At 39.8% G+C, this 17,264-nt stretch overlaps 2 protein-coding genes across 2 annotated transcripts in view; one reads left to right on the top strand and one right to left on the bottom strand.

Annotated features, from left to right (window-relative positions):
* The window catches only part of LOC308140242 (leucine-rich repeat transmembrane neuronal protein 4), a gene marked incomplete at both ends in the record, with an annotated part of 206,504 nt that extends 202,023 nt beyond the window's left edge, over positions 1 to 4,481 (bottom strand). The window contains one exon of the mRNA XM_080509927.1: positions 4,427 to 4,481. Within this exon, the coding sequence (XP_080366053.1) occupies positions 4,427 to 4,481 (55 nt within the window). The remainder of the gene's footprint in view (positions 1 to 4,426) is intronic.
* An 8,294-nt stretch (positions 4,482 to 12,775) lies between these two features.
* The window catches only part of LOC308140240 (zinc finger BED domain-containing protein 5-like), a gene marked incomplete at both ends in the record, with an annotated part of 64,149 nt that continues 59,660 nt past the window's right edge, over positions 12,776 to 17,264 (top strand). Inside the window, one exon of the mRNA XM_080509925.1 lies at positions 12,776 to 14,027. Coding sequence (XP_080366051.1) covers positions 12,776 to 14,027 — 1,252 coding nt within the window. The remainder of the gene's footprint in view (positions 14,028 to 17,264) is intronic.

Below are 17,264 nucleotides of genomic sequence, written 5' to 3'. Positions count from 1 at the left end.
CATGATGATACCTGTCAAATTTCAATTAAAATATAGCTTAATGTCTTAAAAACATGTATTCTTAAGTTCAATCTCAGTTTCATAACAATAAAGTGAGATTTGGAGAAACGAAACATCGCTGGATCAATTCAGCTCCAAAAACTGCAATTGAAATGTTTGAAGAATATGTTGTGCTCAGTAGAAACTAATACTTGTAGAAAAGATCACACTACATATTGTGTAGAGCATAAGAGTCGTCAAGAAGATTGGTTAAGGTTTCATTTGACTGATGTTTTCTTTCATTGCAGTGTTTCACATGTCTGTTTTAGCCACCAGACTTACGGACCCAGAGCTTTGTAATGTATGCACACCTAAAATCGACTGGGCCATGGGACACCTTTCCATTTCACTTCACTCTTTCTCATACAGTTTCAGGCTTGAAGAAGATGCCAGAATTCCAACATCTTGCCTTCTGATTGTAATTTTTTTTGTTGCAAGGTTGAGTTTCAACAAGTATTTGTGGAGACATCAATATGTTTGAAGACATTTTTCTGGTCTTGAGTCCAAGTGTTGAGTTGCACTCCGTCATCGGTTGTTAAACATTTCACAGTGTGTACCACCTGTGAAAATGCTGAGATCTCCAAGTATACAGTAACAGAGGGTTACCTAATTATCTATGTTGCCAAAGTGACATGTTTAATCAAAATATTGGGAGTATATATATATAAAAATTCCTCTCTCGCCCTCCGCGGGCGGTCACCTGTTTTTCTATTTCAAGCTCGGGTCCTCTACCAGAGGCCTGGGAGCTTGAGGGTCCTGCGCAGTATCTTTGCTGTTCCAGGATCTTCGCTCGGTCATTCTCCACCACCTTTGGGGGTGTCTCCCACTGTGACCTTGGGGTTTCCAGACCATACTCCGCACAGATGTCTCAGTACACTATGCCAGCCACTTGGTTATGGCGTTCTATGTATGCTTTCCCAATATATATATATATATATATATATATATGTCTTTTCTGCCAGCTACAGACACACTGCGCAAAGTATTAGAACAAGCACTCATCTTAACAAGGCGCAGTAACTCATACTATTGCTCATATTCCGAAATGAACCTTGATTAAGGATATATCACAAAACAAGAGATGTTATAGGGCACATTATCGCATATATCTCAGCTCAGGTTTCAATGATCCATTGTGTTTATTACTCTTAAGAAATCTGTTTAAAGAATCATTGTTTTCTTTGAAATTTTTCTATTGGTATTAGAGCCACTTGCAGGCTGGTTTTAGCCCACAGGCTTTTTATGTGACACCCGTGGGCTAGAATATTAACCACATTCAGTTTGGAAATCAAATAATTCAATACAATCTTGGCTTTTATTCATAAAATGTTATACACCTTTGACATATACAACAGCTTCCTTCTTTTACGCTGAACTTCTTCGCTATTGTCTCACTGTCATCATCGCAATTATTAACAAAAATATAGTTGAAGTATAAAATCTTTTTTTTGGGTTACTTTGGCTCCTTGCCATGCAGCTGGATGAACCCAAACAGGCCTAGAAACTAATATATAACTGAAAAGTGAATAAAATATGACATGAAGGGTAATCCATTCTGAATGGATGGGCGGCCTTTAGAAGTTGTCGTCTCTATTTTTCCTGGTTATATACAAAGACGGTCAGTTGAGAAATCCTCCAAGAAAACACACACGTCCTCCAACAAACAAAAGAGTGGGAGAGGGACATCATTTGTTTCTTAAAGAACCAGACCAAAATATTATGCATTATGTTTAGCATCCACTCCACACTATTTAAAATGGATTCTCTCTAAGGAATTTGGCAAGATATATAGTGGATTTCTAGCTAGTAGCAAAATGCTATACAAGATTTAATTATATCCAAGAGCACTATTTCTGCTCTATATAGTTCAATAAATCAATTCAAATTGTGAACTCCTTACCTTTAAATAGGCTGGGGGCTTTCTGGAGCACTGTTTAATATTCAAACGTAATGTAGTTTTAGAGGAGCTCTGTTAACAGGCAAGACGACTAATAAAGTCCTCTACCATGTAGATATGACAGAATGTAATGCACAATAATGTGCAGTCAGTACACCAGCCAGGAATATTCATGAACACATTTAAAATATTCATTAACATATTTAGCAATATATTTTTTTAATGATATAGAGCAAGTGGTAAATGAAACATTAGGTCAGTAGACAATTCAAAACAGCCCGCAGGACTGATTTGCTCTATTATATTGCCAAGGGCACACATCATAATGCTATTTAAAAATTGCCATCACAATAGTGGCAACTTGTGCACAGAGCAAGTGTGATCCTGATATGATGCTAACCACAGCCCAGAGTCATATGTGTGAGAATTGGGGATTTTTTGAACTTCCAAAAGTAAAGTGGTGTTCCCCCACAAATAAGAAAATTCACCATACATAGCGTCTTGCATTTAGCTCAATCCTTTTCGGTTTTGGTCCCATTTGATCAAAGCAGCTTCCTCTACATGTTTGCTCTGTCCCCAATGCAGCATGTGGCAAACTGCAAACAGTACTACTTCTGACATTGTTCCCACAATGGCTTCCTTCTTGCCGTTCTACCATAAAGGCCCAATTTGTGGAAACCCCATGTATGCATTGGGAGAACACACTCCACACAGAAAGGACAAGCATGGATGAGAGCCTTTGCATCACAGATAGATAATACCTTTATAAATGAAAAAAAGTCCAAGTTCACGTCCCTCCTGCTGCCGCTGCAAAAAAAGTGGCTGCTTTTACCGAAACCTCTGGAGGTCAAGGAGGGTGACAAACGTCAGCTTTTCGTGGTCTTGAAAATATAACGATGGCACGTAAAATAATCCTGAATCCTGCCATGGAGTTTGCAGTGAGCACCAGACATCCCTGTGCTTGGAGTGCTGCGGTGCGTTCAATTACCTCTTGGAAAAGTCCTTCTTGATGTGATTCGTTAAAAGCTTTAATGTGGAAGTACGTGTCTGGAAGTGGTGCAATCTGGGAGAAGCTATGAGAAGAAGCTGACAGACCATTTTGAATTATTTAAGAAGTATTCAGGGACAAAATATAATCAACATCCGTCTGTGATTCATATCTTTTTCTTAGGCCTGCAAAGAAGGCCTTGAAGGCCCTGACGGATCGCCACTGCTGAATCTTGAGCTGTTGCTTTAATGTTTTTCCAACCAAGCTTTAAATTTAGCTTCTTCTCATTTATCTATTAAAACACAGTTTTTTCCCTGCCATGCATTCAGTTTTTTGTTATTCAGATATCAGAAATGTTACATCTCAGAATATTCAGGATGTAGGAAAAATGATACGCTCTCAACCAAGATATCATAAGACTTATTAGTGACAACATGGTACTCTGGGATAAACCACAATGTTATATAACCAGTTTCAGAATTCACACTTATTTTATTACTGATGCCACTAAAATGTATTCCCTATTCCAATGTTTTCAAAACTGAGAAATCTGTATTTACTAAACCAAGAAGAAAAGTTTTAATGAAGCAACAATGCTACACTCTTAACTTTTGATCAACTTTTGCATATTCTAGCTGGTGACATCTTTCATGAGTAATTAAAAATTGTGAAGGTTCATATTTCCAATTGAATAATGCTGCTAATCTGCAGATTTCTAAAGAACTTTTTTGTTGTGATGTCAGTTCACCCACTCCCAGGGTTAATTTTCCTATTGCAAACTTTCTTAGTTTTCAGCCGCATGAATACACCATCTGATTAGAGTTATTCTTAAACTACATTAGTACCCTGTGGTGTAACCCAGCTGTAGGGCCCAGTGTTCTCTTGCTACATCTAAAGGGCTCCACAGGCCTTCTGAAGGTCGTGAAGTCCTTTGAGTCTCGCAAGGGATTTAAAGAGATCTCAAAATAAATTATTTTTCTCTGAGAATGCAAATTAAGGCCCATTTACATGGTAACTTCTTCAAGTAAAACAGGAGTATTTGTCCGTTTACATGGTAACAGTTCTCAGAGCCACTAAAAAAAATGCTACTTTTTGAAAGGGGCTCCCAAGGTGAAACTTTTCAAAAATTGCCTGATTTTGTCTCTGTGTTAATCGTGGAAAACTATGAATGTTTACCTGAAATGTTGTCATGTTAATGGGGTCTAATCCTAAGCCCAAGTCATTTCCTCCTACAAATATTAGTGAAACTACAGTTTATTGTTGAACACATGCCATTACCACTCACTTTTCCACATTTCCGATCCTGTACTGTGCTAATGCCTGCCAGTATCTATTGCTTGATTACACTGAATAGAATCGGTTAAATACGTCACTTCTGAGACACCAAGCTTTACAGCAGCTTCTGTACAAGACAGTCTCAGAGAGTGTTCACTCCCTTTATCTGTACAAGCTCAAATCTTCTGCTCTATTATTTATTATCACAGCAGACAACACTTACTCACCATGACATGTCAGGTCAGTGTGCTCTTCAGCATCAGAGATGGTGCGCTTCAGCATGGCTCACTCTCTGCCGGGACTGGAGTGGACAGTTGTTGCGCTGCGTTATTTCTTTTTTTGTTTTGTTTTTTGTTCATTGCTCATACCTTGACTCTCTCTTGCACTGACATTGTCACTTTTTTAATGTAACACACACGATAGCAAGTACAAACACTGCACACAACAGCTTCCGTACCACACATTTGACTTCTGACCAATTGAGGTCCTTCAGTGTGGGGGAATCTGCTCACAGCATGTTCTGTGCATCGTTATTGCTTCAGGATATCAGAAGGACACGAACAGCAACAGAACTGAGTTAACAACAGAAAGTCCAGCTTTCTCTGAACAAAATGCCTTCTGGTTTGATTTTTCTATTACTCTGATGAGATCATTTTTTTTTTACTCAGAGTGATATCTTTGATAGTGTCTTATCTGATTGTGCTCCAACTGTGCCTTTTATTCCCGGCCTTGAGGAAGCCTCGGGACATATGCTGTTGATCCCTAAAACATATCATGGTGCTTCTTGATCTCATTGCCATGGCACTTACAATGGCGATTTACGTACCCTAGAGGTTGAGCTTCCGGGAGTTTGATGAGTTTACTCAATCGAAGATAATACTATCAGAACAGATTTTCCTTGCAAACCACATTTTAAATGATCATAGGGCATATTTCAACCACAGAACTATTTAGGCAATGCTCTGCAAACCTCATGTTGAATTTTCATGTTTGAGCTAGAAAACAGAAATCCTGCAGTTTTGTTGTGCAAGTCTCTGCACAAAATAAATAGTGTATAGGTTTTCTGTTATTATGCAAATGACCTCACACTCTCCATCAGAGTTATGAAGGGGACCCAAATGTGGTCTGCTGAAGGGCTTAAGTCAAAATGGTGGATGTCTTTAGAATGTGTAAAAGACAAAAAGAAGAAAAAAAAACAAGAACATGGATTCCAATTTATTTTCAAATAAATTGTCTGTTGTGTCAAATGTGTCCACTTGGCATTTTTGAAGTTCCCAAACTGAACAGTAGATGAAAACAATGCTCATGGCTGGGCGATCAGTGAGATCCTGCTGGCTGCTTCATCACATGGGAAAAAGAATAGGCATCAAGGTGATAGTGAGGGTGATTTAAAAAAATGTTTCCATGTTATGGACAACGAACAAAGGTGCATTTTATTGATGGCATTTTGAATACACAGAGATACCTTGATGAGATCCTGAGGCCCGTTGTTGTGCCATTCATCCATGACCATCACCTCATGTTGCAGCATGATAATGCACAGCCACATGCTACAAGGATCTGTACACAATTCCTGGAAGCTGAAAATAACCCAGTTCTTGCATGGCCAGCATACTCACCGCATATGTCCTCCACTGAGCATGTTTGGGATGCTCTGGATTGGCATATACCACACCATTTCCAATTCCTGCCAATATCCAAAGAGTGGACCACATTTCCACAGGCAAGAATCAACAACCTTATGAACTCTTTGCAAAGTAGATGTGTTGCTTTGTGTGAAGCAAAAGTTGCGTTTTCTGTTGCTTCGAGCACTGTTGTCGTGTAAACAGACTTCCAAGCGGAAGTTTTCTATTTTCACTTGAAAATGTTGTCATGTATACGCTGTCAAAAATTTGTTTGGCACCCATACTGAAGTTACTTCATTGTTCTTATCAAACTTTAAACAGGTACAATATTGTGCCCTCTGCAGAGTTTGTGGGTTGTCAAGCTGTATTTAAAGTAGTATTTATAATATTTCTGCCTGTACTCTTTTATTACAGGGGGAGTTGAAACTCTTCATAACATTGGGTTGAGCACCATCATTCAATACTTCAATTTTGTTGTACATGAAACAAAATAAAGCTAAATACATACAATCACACATGCAATATATTAGTTGCCATGGATGAAAGTTGCTCACTATTTTAGGACAATGTCACCAAAAAGTGATAGATCATTCTGACCTTTCTTTCACCTGAAATGAGAAGGAAAAGCTTGACATTACACTATCTGATGTTCTGGTTCTGCTATCAGTTATCTAAAGGAGAAAGCTGTTCCATAGAAAAGGTGTGTGTGTGTGCGCGCGTGTGTGTGTGTGTGCGTGCGTGCGTGCGTGCGTGCGTGTGTGCGTGCGTGCGTGCGTGTGTGCGTGCGCGTGTGTGTGTGTGCGTGCGTACGTGCATATGTTTCTTTAATAGAAAGGATGTTACGCACAGAGCAGACACTTTGCTGAGTTTTTGTTTTAATCCAACCTTAACAAATTCTAAATATGGGAGGCTTTATTTCTCTCTTCACTGGTGAGCTTGTTTGTCTGATATTTAGAATTCAAATCACTTTCACTGTGGTCTATTACCCCTCGATTGATATGGACTCACTGAGCTTGGTCGAGTCATTAAATAAAGAAAAAGTCATTAAGTCAACTAAGCTTGCTGCTGTAAATATCACCACATGAAATCCACAACAGAGTTCACATTGAATTTTCATTTAGATCATGGATTGTTTTTGGTGCCCACACAACTCTGATTCTAACGTTCATATGTGGATTAAAAAACCATTACAACACTGCATTTTATGACATTTAGTGAATGTTCTTTTCCACCTTTGCTATGCAATATGTGGGTCAATTATCTTTCTATGGATGTAAAAGAATATTCTCAAGCTAATTGGCAGTTTGACAAGATACTGATATGAACCCAGTGGTTCAACAGCAGATTAATCAACACAATTAAAATGACATAAGTAATGCACTTTATATGAAAAACAACTGTGCATATCTTTTGGCAGTGTAAGCTTTTAGCTTGAGTCATTTCGGCACCTCTTAATGCAAGAGTGCCATACTTATTACCCAGGTAGTTACCGTTCAAGCATAAAATGCCTATCTAAGTGATTTTGATATGCACTTAGTGGGGATAATCAAGTTTTCTCCCTATGACAACACTTAAGAATGCATGTTAACCACATTAGGGCTAATGGACTGAATGGGAAGAAAGTTTTTTCTTTACTTTAACATTTTGTCCTGGCTTCTGGGCCTCACAACAAAGGCAATAATCAAATTGTTGGTGGACCTCATGCAGGCAGCAAGCATGTGTACCTTTTGCTAAAGTGCTAAAGTAAAAAAAAAAAACAATAATCAGTTTCTCCGTCCTTTCCACTACTGCATGTTGATGTATAATTTGAGGCATTATGTCCAATTACGGCGATAACTAACCTGGATTATTTCAGGTCACTGAAAAAAGCTTCATCATACATGATTTACTATCACTCACGTGAGTGTATTTAAATTATTTGACACGTTTAATTTTTGATTACACTTAAAACCATAGTGGTGTTTGAATGAGCGGGATCAGTGGAATTTGGTAGATCTGACAAATGTTTCATTCATTCATTCATTCATTCGTTTATTATTAAGACAGGCTGGATTCAATAATGTCATAGTTTGTGAAAGGGCATCTGTGATGTTAGCCTCGAAATGCTCTAACACTAGCTATAACACAGTTTCAATGATGATTCGTTGGTATTGTGCGTACTTTTCACGATCACACAAACAAATATTTCACAATACTAGAATTGACTGGTACAAAGCCTTGGATAATTTTTTGAAAAAGTGACTTTGATCTGATGGCATTTACTGACATTCAGTGATCCCATTCATCCTTTCCCTCTGACATGCTCTCTTTCTTCCTTTATTTTCTTTCATTTAACTTTACCCTGAGATACACAAGCCAAAAGCCCTTTGTTTTATGTGCATTCTGTATTTTGGCCAGGGATTGCATCATTGAAATAAATGAAGTCATTAGAAAGAGAGTTAAAATTAAGTTAATATTAAGCCTTGATACCAGTCACGCTTTTTCTTAAAATGTAATTAAAACATGATGTAGTCAATGTGTTTTTGATTGAAAATAACATATGGACAACTTAAATGTTAAAACTGAGATAGGCTCCAAAACTTTAAACTAAATTGTGTTTAAAAACAAAATTATGGAAAGTAAGAGTCTTTCAATCTCTTCCTCAATATACAATTTTAAATACTTGAAGATTATATTCGTCCATGGTGTATGATGTCAAGAGAGAAGTCACAGAACGCAGAGAAACCTCATATGCATTGGAAAAGGATATATTTGATCTTTGAGCCCTCGGGTGATCCTGCAGAAGCACAAGTGCAGAAAAACTTCTTTAAAAAAAAAAAAAAAAAGGTTGTCTGTGAACACTCACATTTTCACAAATGCAGGTTACAACTCAATCCTGGAAAAAGGAAAACGTGAATGGATTTCTGTTCAGGCTTTTCTGAAGTCAAAACTTCCACTTGTGTTCTGCTCAAAGTGTAAAAGCTGTAAAACAACGTTAATGCGTTAATGCACTACCAACAATACAGTGCTGGTATATCTCTTTCAAGACAATGTTATTTCACCAGACATTGGATATTCGATTGTGAGTGAGTTCAGCTGTAAACTTTCCAGTTTGTATTCAAATCCAGACACACACTGACACTTTGGATACATTACCAAACAAAAATCAGAAGAAAGAGACCTCAAATTGTTTATCATTCAATTTACCATTGAATTTTGACTCTGTTAGTCATGTTTAACTGGTGGCTGCACCACAAATTGGCACTTGGAGGCTGTAACTTTCATGTTTATGACTTGTGGGTCAAACCTTTAAAAACCCCAAATTATTGAAATACTTAATTATTATGGGTAATTAATCTGAAATGTTTGCAGCTGTTGATATACTCCCATATTTGGTCAAACAGTGCAATTGTTTTTATTTTCCAAACAGTTGAGACAACGCACCAATGCAACACAAGGGCTCGCCATTTTTTTGTCTGCTTTGGAATACTTTTTACCCGGTGGTGCAAATTTTCTCACAGCTTACATTGTGGTCATGCAATCGTATCACTTCTGCATTGAGAAGTGTGGTTTTTTTCCCCCTTATTTTTTTCTGAAGCTTATATTTAGAAAATAATTTACCATGGTTTGTCTTTGTTTTCTCTCTCGTGTGCTCTTAGCTTTTGTCAGCACAAGACATTGATTGCATTCAATCAATGTTTCCTGTACATCCACCTATGGTTAATAACTCCCATCCTACCCAAGTACCATAGACACAAACAAGGCCATCTAATGTTGCCATAGTAACCATCGCTTGCAATCTAATGTCTCTTTGTCACAATGCAGAAGGAGTGGGATTAGCATTAGTATGGCTCCAGGCACACATGGCTGCTTTAGTTCTATCTGTATTACCAACAGAGGGGGCATCTCTGTTTGTTTGAACCTCATGGGAATTTTTGGACAAATGACACCAATATTTTTTGGCAATATTTAGCATTTTGTTAATTCCACTGAAAATCTAAAATGCTGAGCAGTCACAGAATTGATAATCCTATGTGGACACTCTCACAGTGTATCATCAATCATGTTTTTGAGTTAATACATATGTGAAGTGGTGACGCTTTCATCATAGGTTTTCCTTTCTGGTAGTGTACTGACAATTTAAAGTAATACATGAACTAACCTGCACCTGTGAAACAGCAGTGTTTACAATTACCACATTCCATTCTCATCAATATTTCATCAGTTCGCACAGAAACTGTTGGTGATGTCATTGAAATATTGACTGTAAACTCAGACGGAGAGTTGAACAGGTCTAAGGTCAAACACTCATTGAAGAAATTTAGCAACTTGACCTACTCACCAAACGCAATGCCAATACTCTCCACAAAGGCTTGATTCTGTTCAGTGGTAATGACTTCTGGTTGTAATGCTATGTTATAATTAAACAATTTACTCTCCTGGTCTCGGAGGGTGGCATTGCCTCTTTTAGTTGAAATGTGTTCTTGCAAATGCTTTGCATAATTGAGCTTCTGAATTAGCTGCGATATTTGACCTCTATCACGTTAAATCCTTCATTTGCAAGCTATTTTATTTCCTCAGGTAATACAAATTCTTCTAATACTGTCAAAGCCAAGTATCAACTGTCTTCATTTGGAGGCATTTCTACTTGATTTGCCTGGGTGTTATATAATTATCACATCAAGGCTCACTTTAGAACAAGGTGTTCCTATGTTATTTCTAAGTTTACTGGTCACCACATCGTGTCGAATTGACAGATGGAATGTTGACTAATTGGAATTAAAACATCCCTTCCTTGCCGTCAATGTTGTATTAAGTCTTTTGGGAAGAAAAGTGCCTCAACATTGAATACTTCATGATTTGTTTAAGTTACATAAACAAATGGTATTTTCATTCTTTAAGATTGTGTTTTATATTGATGCCTGATGGAGCGGCAAATCATTTCCATGTGTTCAGTTTCGTTTCAAATGCATTACATGTGCGCTGAACGTCCGGTGGAGGCGGAGCCAAGTGTCTATTGACAGGAGCAGGAAGTGATGTGGGAGAGAGTAGAAAATGGCTGACACTGCCGAGTGCAGCTCAAGAGCTGAGCTCTTTTCCTTGCTTTTTCCTTCCCAGCTCACCTCACAACAATCTCAAACCATGCATTTCAGTTTTAAAGAAAATATGGCCCTAAAGATCAAATGATTCAATATGACAAGTTCCACCTTTCGCTCCTTAATGACATTGTCGTCTGTGACACCTCATCCTGAAGTTGAATGCTGAGAAATCAGTGGACTCAAATTCCTAACTTAGGAAATATGTAAAATATGTTTATCGCACACCAAAACTCTTTGTAAACTGGATCATTGATAAGGGAAGCGGATCATGTATTTTTTAATGGTTTGTCAATTCAAGTTAGAAAACAAAGGTAAGCACCACAAGACCATGGGAGGGGAAAAAAAACCCATTGCAAACAAAAAATGCCAAATTCCAGATCATAACAATCTAGTTTTGTGGCACAAATGCTCCCAGAAACAATTAGGTGTAACAAACTAGAATCAGCAATGGAAATGACTGAAAGCAACGTTGTGAGACAAAATAAATAAATGAAGAAAAGAACATAGGAGAACACATAATATGACACAGAATCAGAAATGAATAAATTATGATGTAGACACTACAGCATCCAACCACATGCGAGTCCTGACACGCACACTATGTCTGGGCTTTAACACATGACATAGCATATTTTAATGTGGTCGTTTTTTATGTCTATGTTGACATGGTCTATCACAGGCATCACCAAATGGCGGACCGCGGTCCGGATCCGGACCACGTGATGCTTCTGTTCGGACCCGTGACTCGATAAAGACGATAAATTCACGAGAATAGATAATTTCCATGCAGCATTTTTCCGCCGGTCGCAGGAATATATTGCGGGCGCTGCTACTCCAGTTATTACGACAATAGCTGCACTTCGTTCCTACCCTCACCTATGGTCATGAACTATGGGTCATGACCGAAAGAACGAGATCCCGGATACAAGCGGCTGAAATGAGCTTCCTCCGTAGGGTGGCTGGGCGTACCCTTAGAGATAGGGTGAGGAGCTCAGTCTCCAGGGAGGAGCTCAGAGTAGAGCCGCTGCTCCTCCACATCGAGAGGAGGCAGCTGAGGTGGCTCGGGCATCTATTTGGAATGCCCCCCGGACGCCTCCCCAGGGAGGTGTTCCGGGCATGTCCCTCCGGTAGGAGGCCTCGGGGCAGACCCAGGACACGCTGGAGGGACTATGTCTCTCGGCTGGCCTGGGAACACCTTGGGGTGCCACCGGAGGAGCTGGAGGAAGTGTCTGGGGCGAGGGAAGTCTGGGCAACTCTGCTCAGACTGCTGCCTCCGCGACCCGGCCCCGGATAAAGCGGTAGCCAATGGATGGATGGATGGATAGCTGCACTCAGTTGAGCCAATCAAATGGATTGTTTACCCTGCGGCCAGGCAGCACACCTGAGCAGAGAGGAGGAGACAGTCGCGACAGCATGGCGTGCTCCAAAAGAAGGAAGGTCGATGTGGAGAACCGGAGTTTTAAGGACGAATGGATGGAGAAATGTATGTTCATTCTTCCGGCAAGCAGCTCAAAACCAGTGTGCCTCATATGCTCCGAAACTGTGGCGCTAATTAAAAGTGGCAACGTGAAGCGCCACTACGAAACGAAGCACAGCGCTTTTGAGCAAAGTTACCCCCTGAAGTCCGAGCTGAGGGCACGCAAAATAACGGAACTGCAAGCCCAGTATGACAGGTCTACCCGACTCATCACACATACATTTACAGGCCAGCAACGTGCAAACGAATGTTCTCTGAAGGTATCGTGGATTTTAGGGCAGCATAAAAAAACTTTCAGTGACGGGACAGTTGTGAAGGAGTGCTTAACAGCTGTTGCTGAGACATTATTTGAGGGAAAACAAAAAGAAGACGTGTGAAAAAATCAAACAAATCCCGATGTCAGCCTCAACAGCAACCAGAAAGTCAGAAATATTAGCAGATGATGTACTGGCACAGCTTGATGCAGCTGTTCAGAGTGCACCATGCATATCTCTGGCCATTGATGAGTCTGCAGATGTGACTGATAACGCCCAGCTTTTGGTGTATGTGAGATTTTTTCACAAAGATAAGAAGGAGCTCTGTGAGGACCTGCTGGGTGTCACACCACTTGAAACACACACAAGAGGAGAGGACATATATGCAGCAATAAAAGACATGCTGGAAAAGAGGGGCATCGATCTGAAGCAGGTTGTCTCCGTCACCACAGATGGGGCCCCTGCCATGGTGGGAAAAGAGAGGGGGGCTGTGCCCCGGATGAAGGGGGACAATCCAGATCTTATTGCTTACCACTGTCTCATCCATCAGACTGTTCTGTGTGCCACTCTATCAGAACATTTTTCTGAAGTAATGAACACAGTGATGAAACTCATCAACTTCCTGAGGGCATCCTCGTCCCTTCAACATCGCCTCCTGAGGGAATTCCTGGAAGACGTTGAGGCAAATGCCAATGACCTGCTACTGTACAACAATGTGAGGTGGCTGAGTAAAGGCAACGCACTGGGACGCTTCTGGTCTGTTCGAAAAGAAATAGCAGCATTCTTAAAGCAGGTCAAGAGTCAGAGAGCAGCAGAGTTTTCACTTTTTATGCAAGATAAGCTCAAGATGGACATGGTTTCCTTTTTGGTTGACATTACATCACATCTTAATGAGCTCAATTTAAAGCTGCAGGGCCGGAACAATTCAGTTGCTGATTTGATGACAGCTGTTCGCTCTTTCCAGAGGAAGCTGGACATTTTCAAGGATGATCTTGAAGAAGAGTGTGAACACTTCCCAAAACTGCAGGAACAGATTCAGGGTGAGAGAGACGTTTCTCTCTATGTTGCCTTCATAAACAAGCTGATTGGAAACTTCAGTCAAAGGTTCGACAGCTTCAGTCTTGGGCAGCAGCTCCTCCTATTAATCCAGAATCCTTTCCTCATCAGAGAAGTCAGAGGATTTTCAAAGGAGGTGACACAGGCATTCAAGTGGGCACATGCAGGATCTCTACAGCTTGAGCTCATTGATCTGCAAGCAAATGCTGCATTAAGAGAGAATTTTGAGGCAACTGACCCTGCTACTTTTTGGCTACAGATTGTGTCTGAGAGTGTGTTCCCTGGTCTGACCAAAGTAGCAATGCACACCTTCACTATGTTTGGATCAACCTACAGCTGTGAGTCAGCTTTTTCCACAATGAACATTATCAAAAACAAACACCGTTCTAGGCTCACCAATGAACATCTTCATATCTGCATGAGAATGGCACTGACTCCATTCCAACCAAGATTTAAATTACTGGCAGGGCAGCCACATTGCCATTTCTCTCATTAAGTTAAACAGAATAATTAAATGAGAAAAGATGTTGTTCAATAGTGAGTTTGCTTTTTTTGCCCTTAAAGAGCCTCTTTTTATTTATTGTTTTCTGAAGCTGTAATTTTTTTTACTTGAAAAGTTGGCCTACATTTTTTTTAGGCGAGGACTTGTTTAATTTAAAAGAAAGATGGCTTATTTGGCTCTGTTTGCACTTTTTATGTATTTTATTCTAAGGTTCCCATTCTCTTTCATCTGAAATAAAAGCTTTAAATGTATTTGCCTGGTACAACATTTATTGATGGTAAAAGAGCTCGCTATGCACTCTGTTTATTGTCAGTTTTAAATGCAGGAAAAGTTTAACTTTTTTTAAACGAACTATTTGAAAATTTGGACATGGGGGAAAGCTATAAGACACAAGCTGGACCTTGGTTCGGACCTTTTACTTGGAGGAAATTTTAATAACTGGACCTCAGTGACTTTTAATTGAATACCCCTGGTCTATCATTTGATGGTTCCAGGATTAAATTGTCTTGGGTTGTATTTTTACTCAAAGAGGCCTTTCAAGAAACGATGTTGGAAGTGCTGCATTATTTGCATACCAACTGCACTGCTTGAATGAAGTAATGATTGTTTTCACCTCATTATTCTAGGTTGCTAACTTGTCTCTGGCCATAATGAGCAGAAGTCTTTCAGATTTCACTCTTGGATTTTCGACTGACCTCTATGTTTCATTTCAAACTTCCTACAAACACCAAAATGAAACAGGAAGGGGCTAACCTGTAGTGGTGTTAGTTCCTTTCATTACTATTCTTTGAAATAAATACATAAAAACAATTCATCATCTACTGGTTGAAGATACTGCTCAAAAAAAGGAAAATTCCCATTCTCTCATTTCCAAATTATTGGATGGAACTTGGATGAGTGTCTCTCCTCTTAGGACTATAATTCTTTCTATTGGACAATGAAATATCCTATATGTTCATTATACCAGGAGACACTGGAAGTAGTAACCATGGCACCATATCACTGGAGAGATGATAGCTCCCATAATACATTTTCAACTGGAAAGCGCTGATTTCCCATATTCCCAGGAAGAGTACCAGGGCAGCTTGAAACTAGAAATACTCACTTCTCAAGGGGACTCTGCGGCTTATATGTTAATATTATGTCTGAGTGTTTTAATTAATGTGGCCATATGTGTGTTGCCTGTAGAGTAGGGGTTGTGTGTATGTTGTGTTGGGGGTGGGAGTTGTTCGGCCTGATGATTTGCATTGTTGTGTCTCATGTAATTTATATTCACATCTCGCTTGCTAAAGTGATGAAAGAATTTGTGGTCTCAGTGAGACCTCCTGAAGAAGTTGCCCACATGAAAACAATTGCCAGTTGCAACATTAAATTCACATTGTGCAGTGGAGGATTTTTTTGAATATGCACATATTTTAAAAGATAGGCATGTGTCTATCAGCATCCTATCTCCAGGTGAGTCAGATTTTACATTCAAATACTGGCTCCTTGGTAATATCTGAACCTCCTGCCAGAATATAAAGCTACCTCTGTGGAGTCAAATGGCGCTGTCTTGAGGGGGAACCATTCTCACACAATTCGACACTGAAGGGACCAGACAGCCTCATAGTTAAATAAAATCTAAAGGTTCATGTCGAGTATGTCACCATGTCAGTCTGGAGGCAGACATAGCTGATGGTTCTCGAACTCGTCCTTCCCTGGGAGGTGTGTGTGACAGAAGACGGGAGGTTGGGTGGGAAGCAGACAGCCCTCTGAGGCAAGTCTCTCTGCGGTGTTCTTCTCCAAAGGTCACTTGTGCTTTCAGATAAATAAAATAACACCTGGCTCTTGGAGAAGCTGCGGGCTCCACGCCAATTCCTGCAGAGAAACAGGGGTCCCAGGTGCCAGGCACAGCAACCAGCTGCCTGAGGCTGAACATTACACCTTTATCCTCAGGACGGGCTTACAATGGATGCGTCTGACAACCGCTCTCCGTTTGCTCTGAGTGCAAAGAGCTTTAAACTGCAGCATGTCCACTGATAAAATCAAACATTTTAATCAGAGCAGAATATAAAAAGAAAGCTCTGACGTCAGTGCCTATGCCTTTGATTTGACAGTCTTCTCTGTAATTGTGAAACATCAGTAAGATTGCATACACAAATACCAGTTAGCATATAGAGAAAGGCCTCTTGTTGGATCAAGATGAATTAAGACTTGATCACACTCCAGACTACAACCTTCCATTCCAGTAAAGCCAGAGATGAGGATTTATAACAAATAATTCACTTGTCCACTGGATTATTTTTTTTATTCTACAATAAACAAAATGGGGAAAAAAGTTCCATGCTTATTGTGAATTAAGAATGAGAGTGATTGTCTGTGTTTTTTGTTGTTTTTTCAATATAGTCTATTTTTAGTTTGCAATAGTCTTCATATAATATTGATTCTCGTATATGTTTTTCAACCAGGAGAAGCAGTAGTGCCACAGCAATACACAGCTGCAGTAAATGCCATCTGTAAAATTGTGCATTAACATAATCAGATCTATTTTGTGGTTGTTCACATTTTGAATATTCCTAAACCTTGTTTTATCTAAGACAATCCTGGTGAAACAATCTCTTCTGGTGTAAGACAGCAGTGAAAGAGGAGTGAAATAAAAGTAACAGAGGGAAGGAGAGCCGCTGATAGAAAGTGATCACACACATGAATTCAATTGGGCTGGTCCGTCAACCTCGTCATTGGAGCCGCCATGCATGTAAAGGCATCATTTCTTTGTGCACAATCATTACTCTGGACAAAGCAATAGCATTCACACTTTGAAAAAAAAGATCAACAGCGTGCAAAGCAATGAACGGATAACAAGAAACAAAAACCAATAATAGCAAGCAGAGGGTGACCCAATGGAATGAATCACAAAATGTGTATTTGTGTGTGTGCGTGCATGCGTGTGTGTGTGTGTGTGTGTGTGTGTGTGTGTGTGTGTGTGTGTGTGTGTGTGTGTGTGTGTGTGTGTGTGTGTGTGTGTGTGTGTGTGTGTGTGTGTGTGTGTGTGTGTGTGTGTGTGTGTATGGGGGGGGGGGGTTTAGATATGGTT

The sequence above is a fragment of the Blennius ocellaris genome, assembly GCF_963422515.1.
Source record: "Blennius ocellaris genome assembly, chromosome: 15".
NCBI classification, from domain to species: Eukaryota; Metazoa; Chordata; class Actinopteri; order Blenniiformes; family Blenniidae; genus Blennius; species Blennius ocellaris.
Note: the sequence above shows the minus strand (reverse complement) of the source record. Positions and strands in the feature narration are given on the sequence as shown.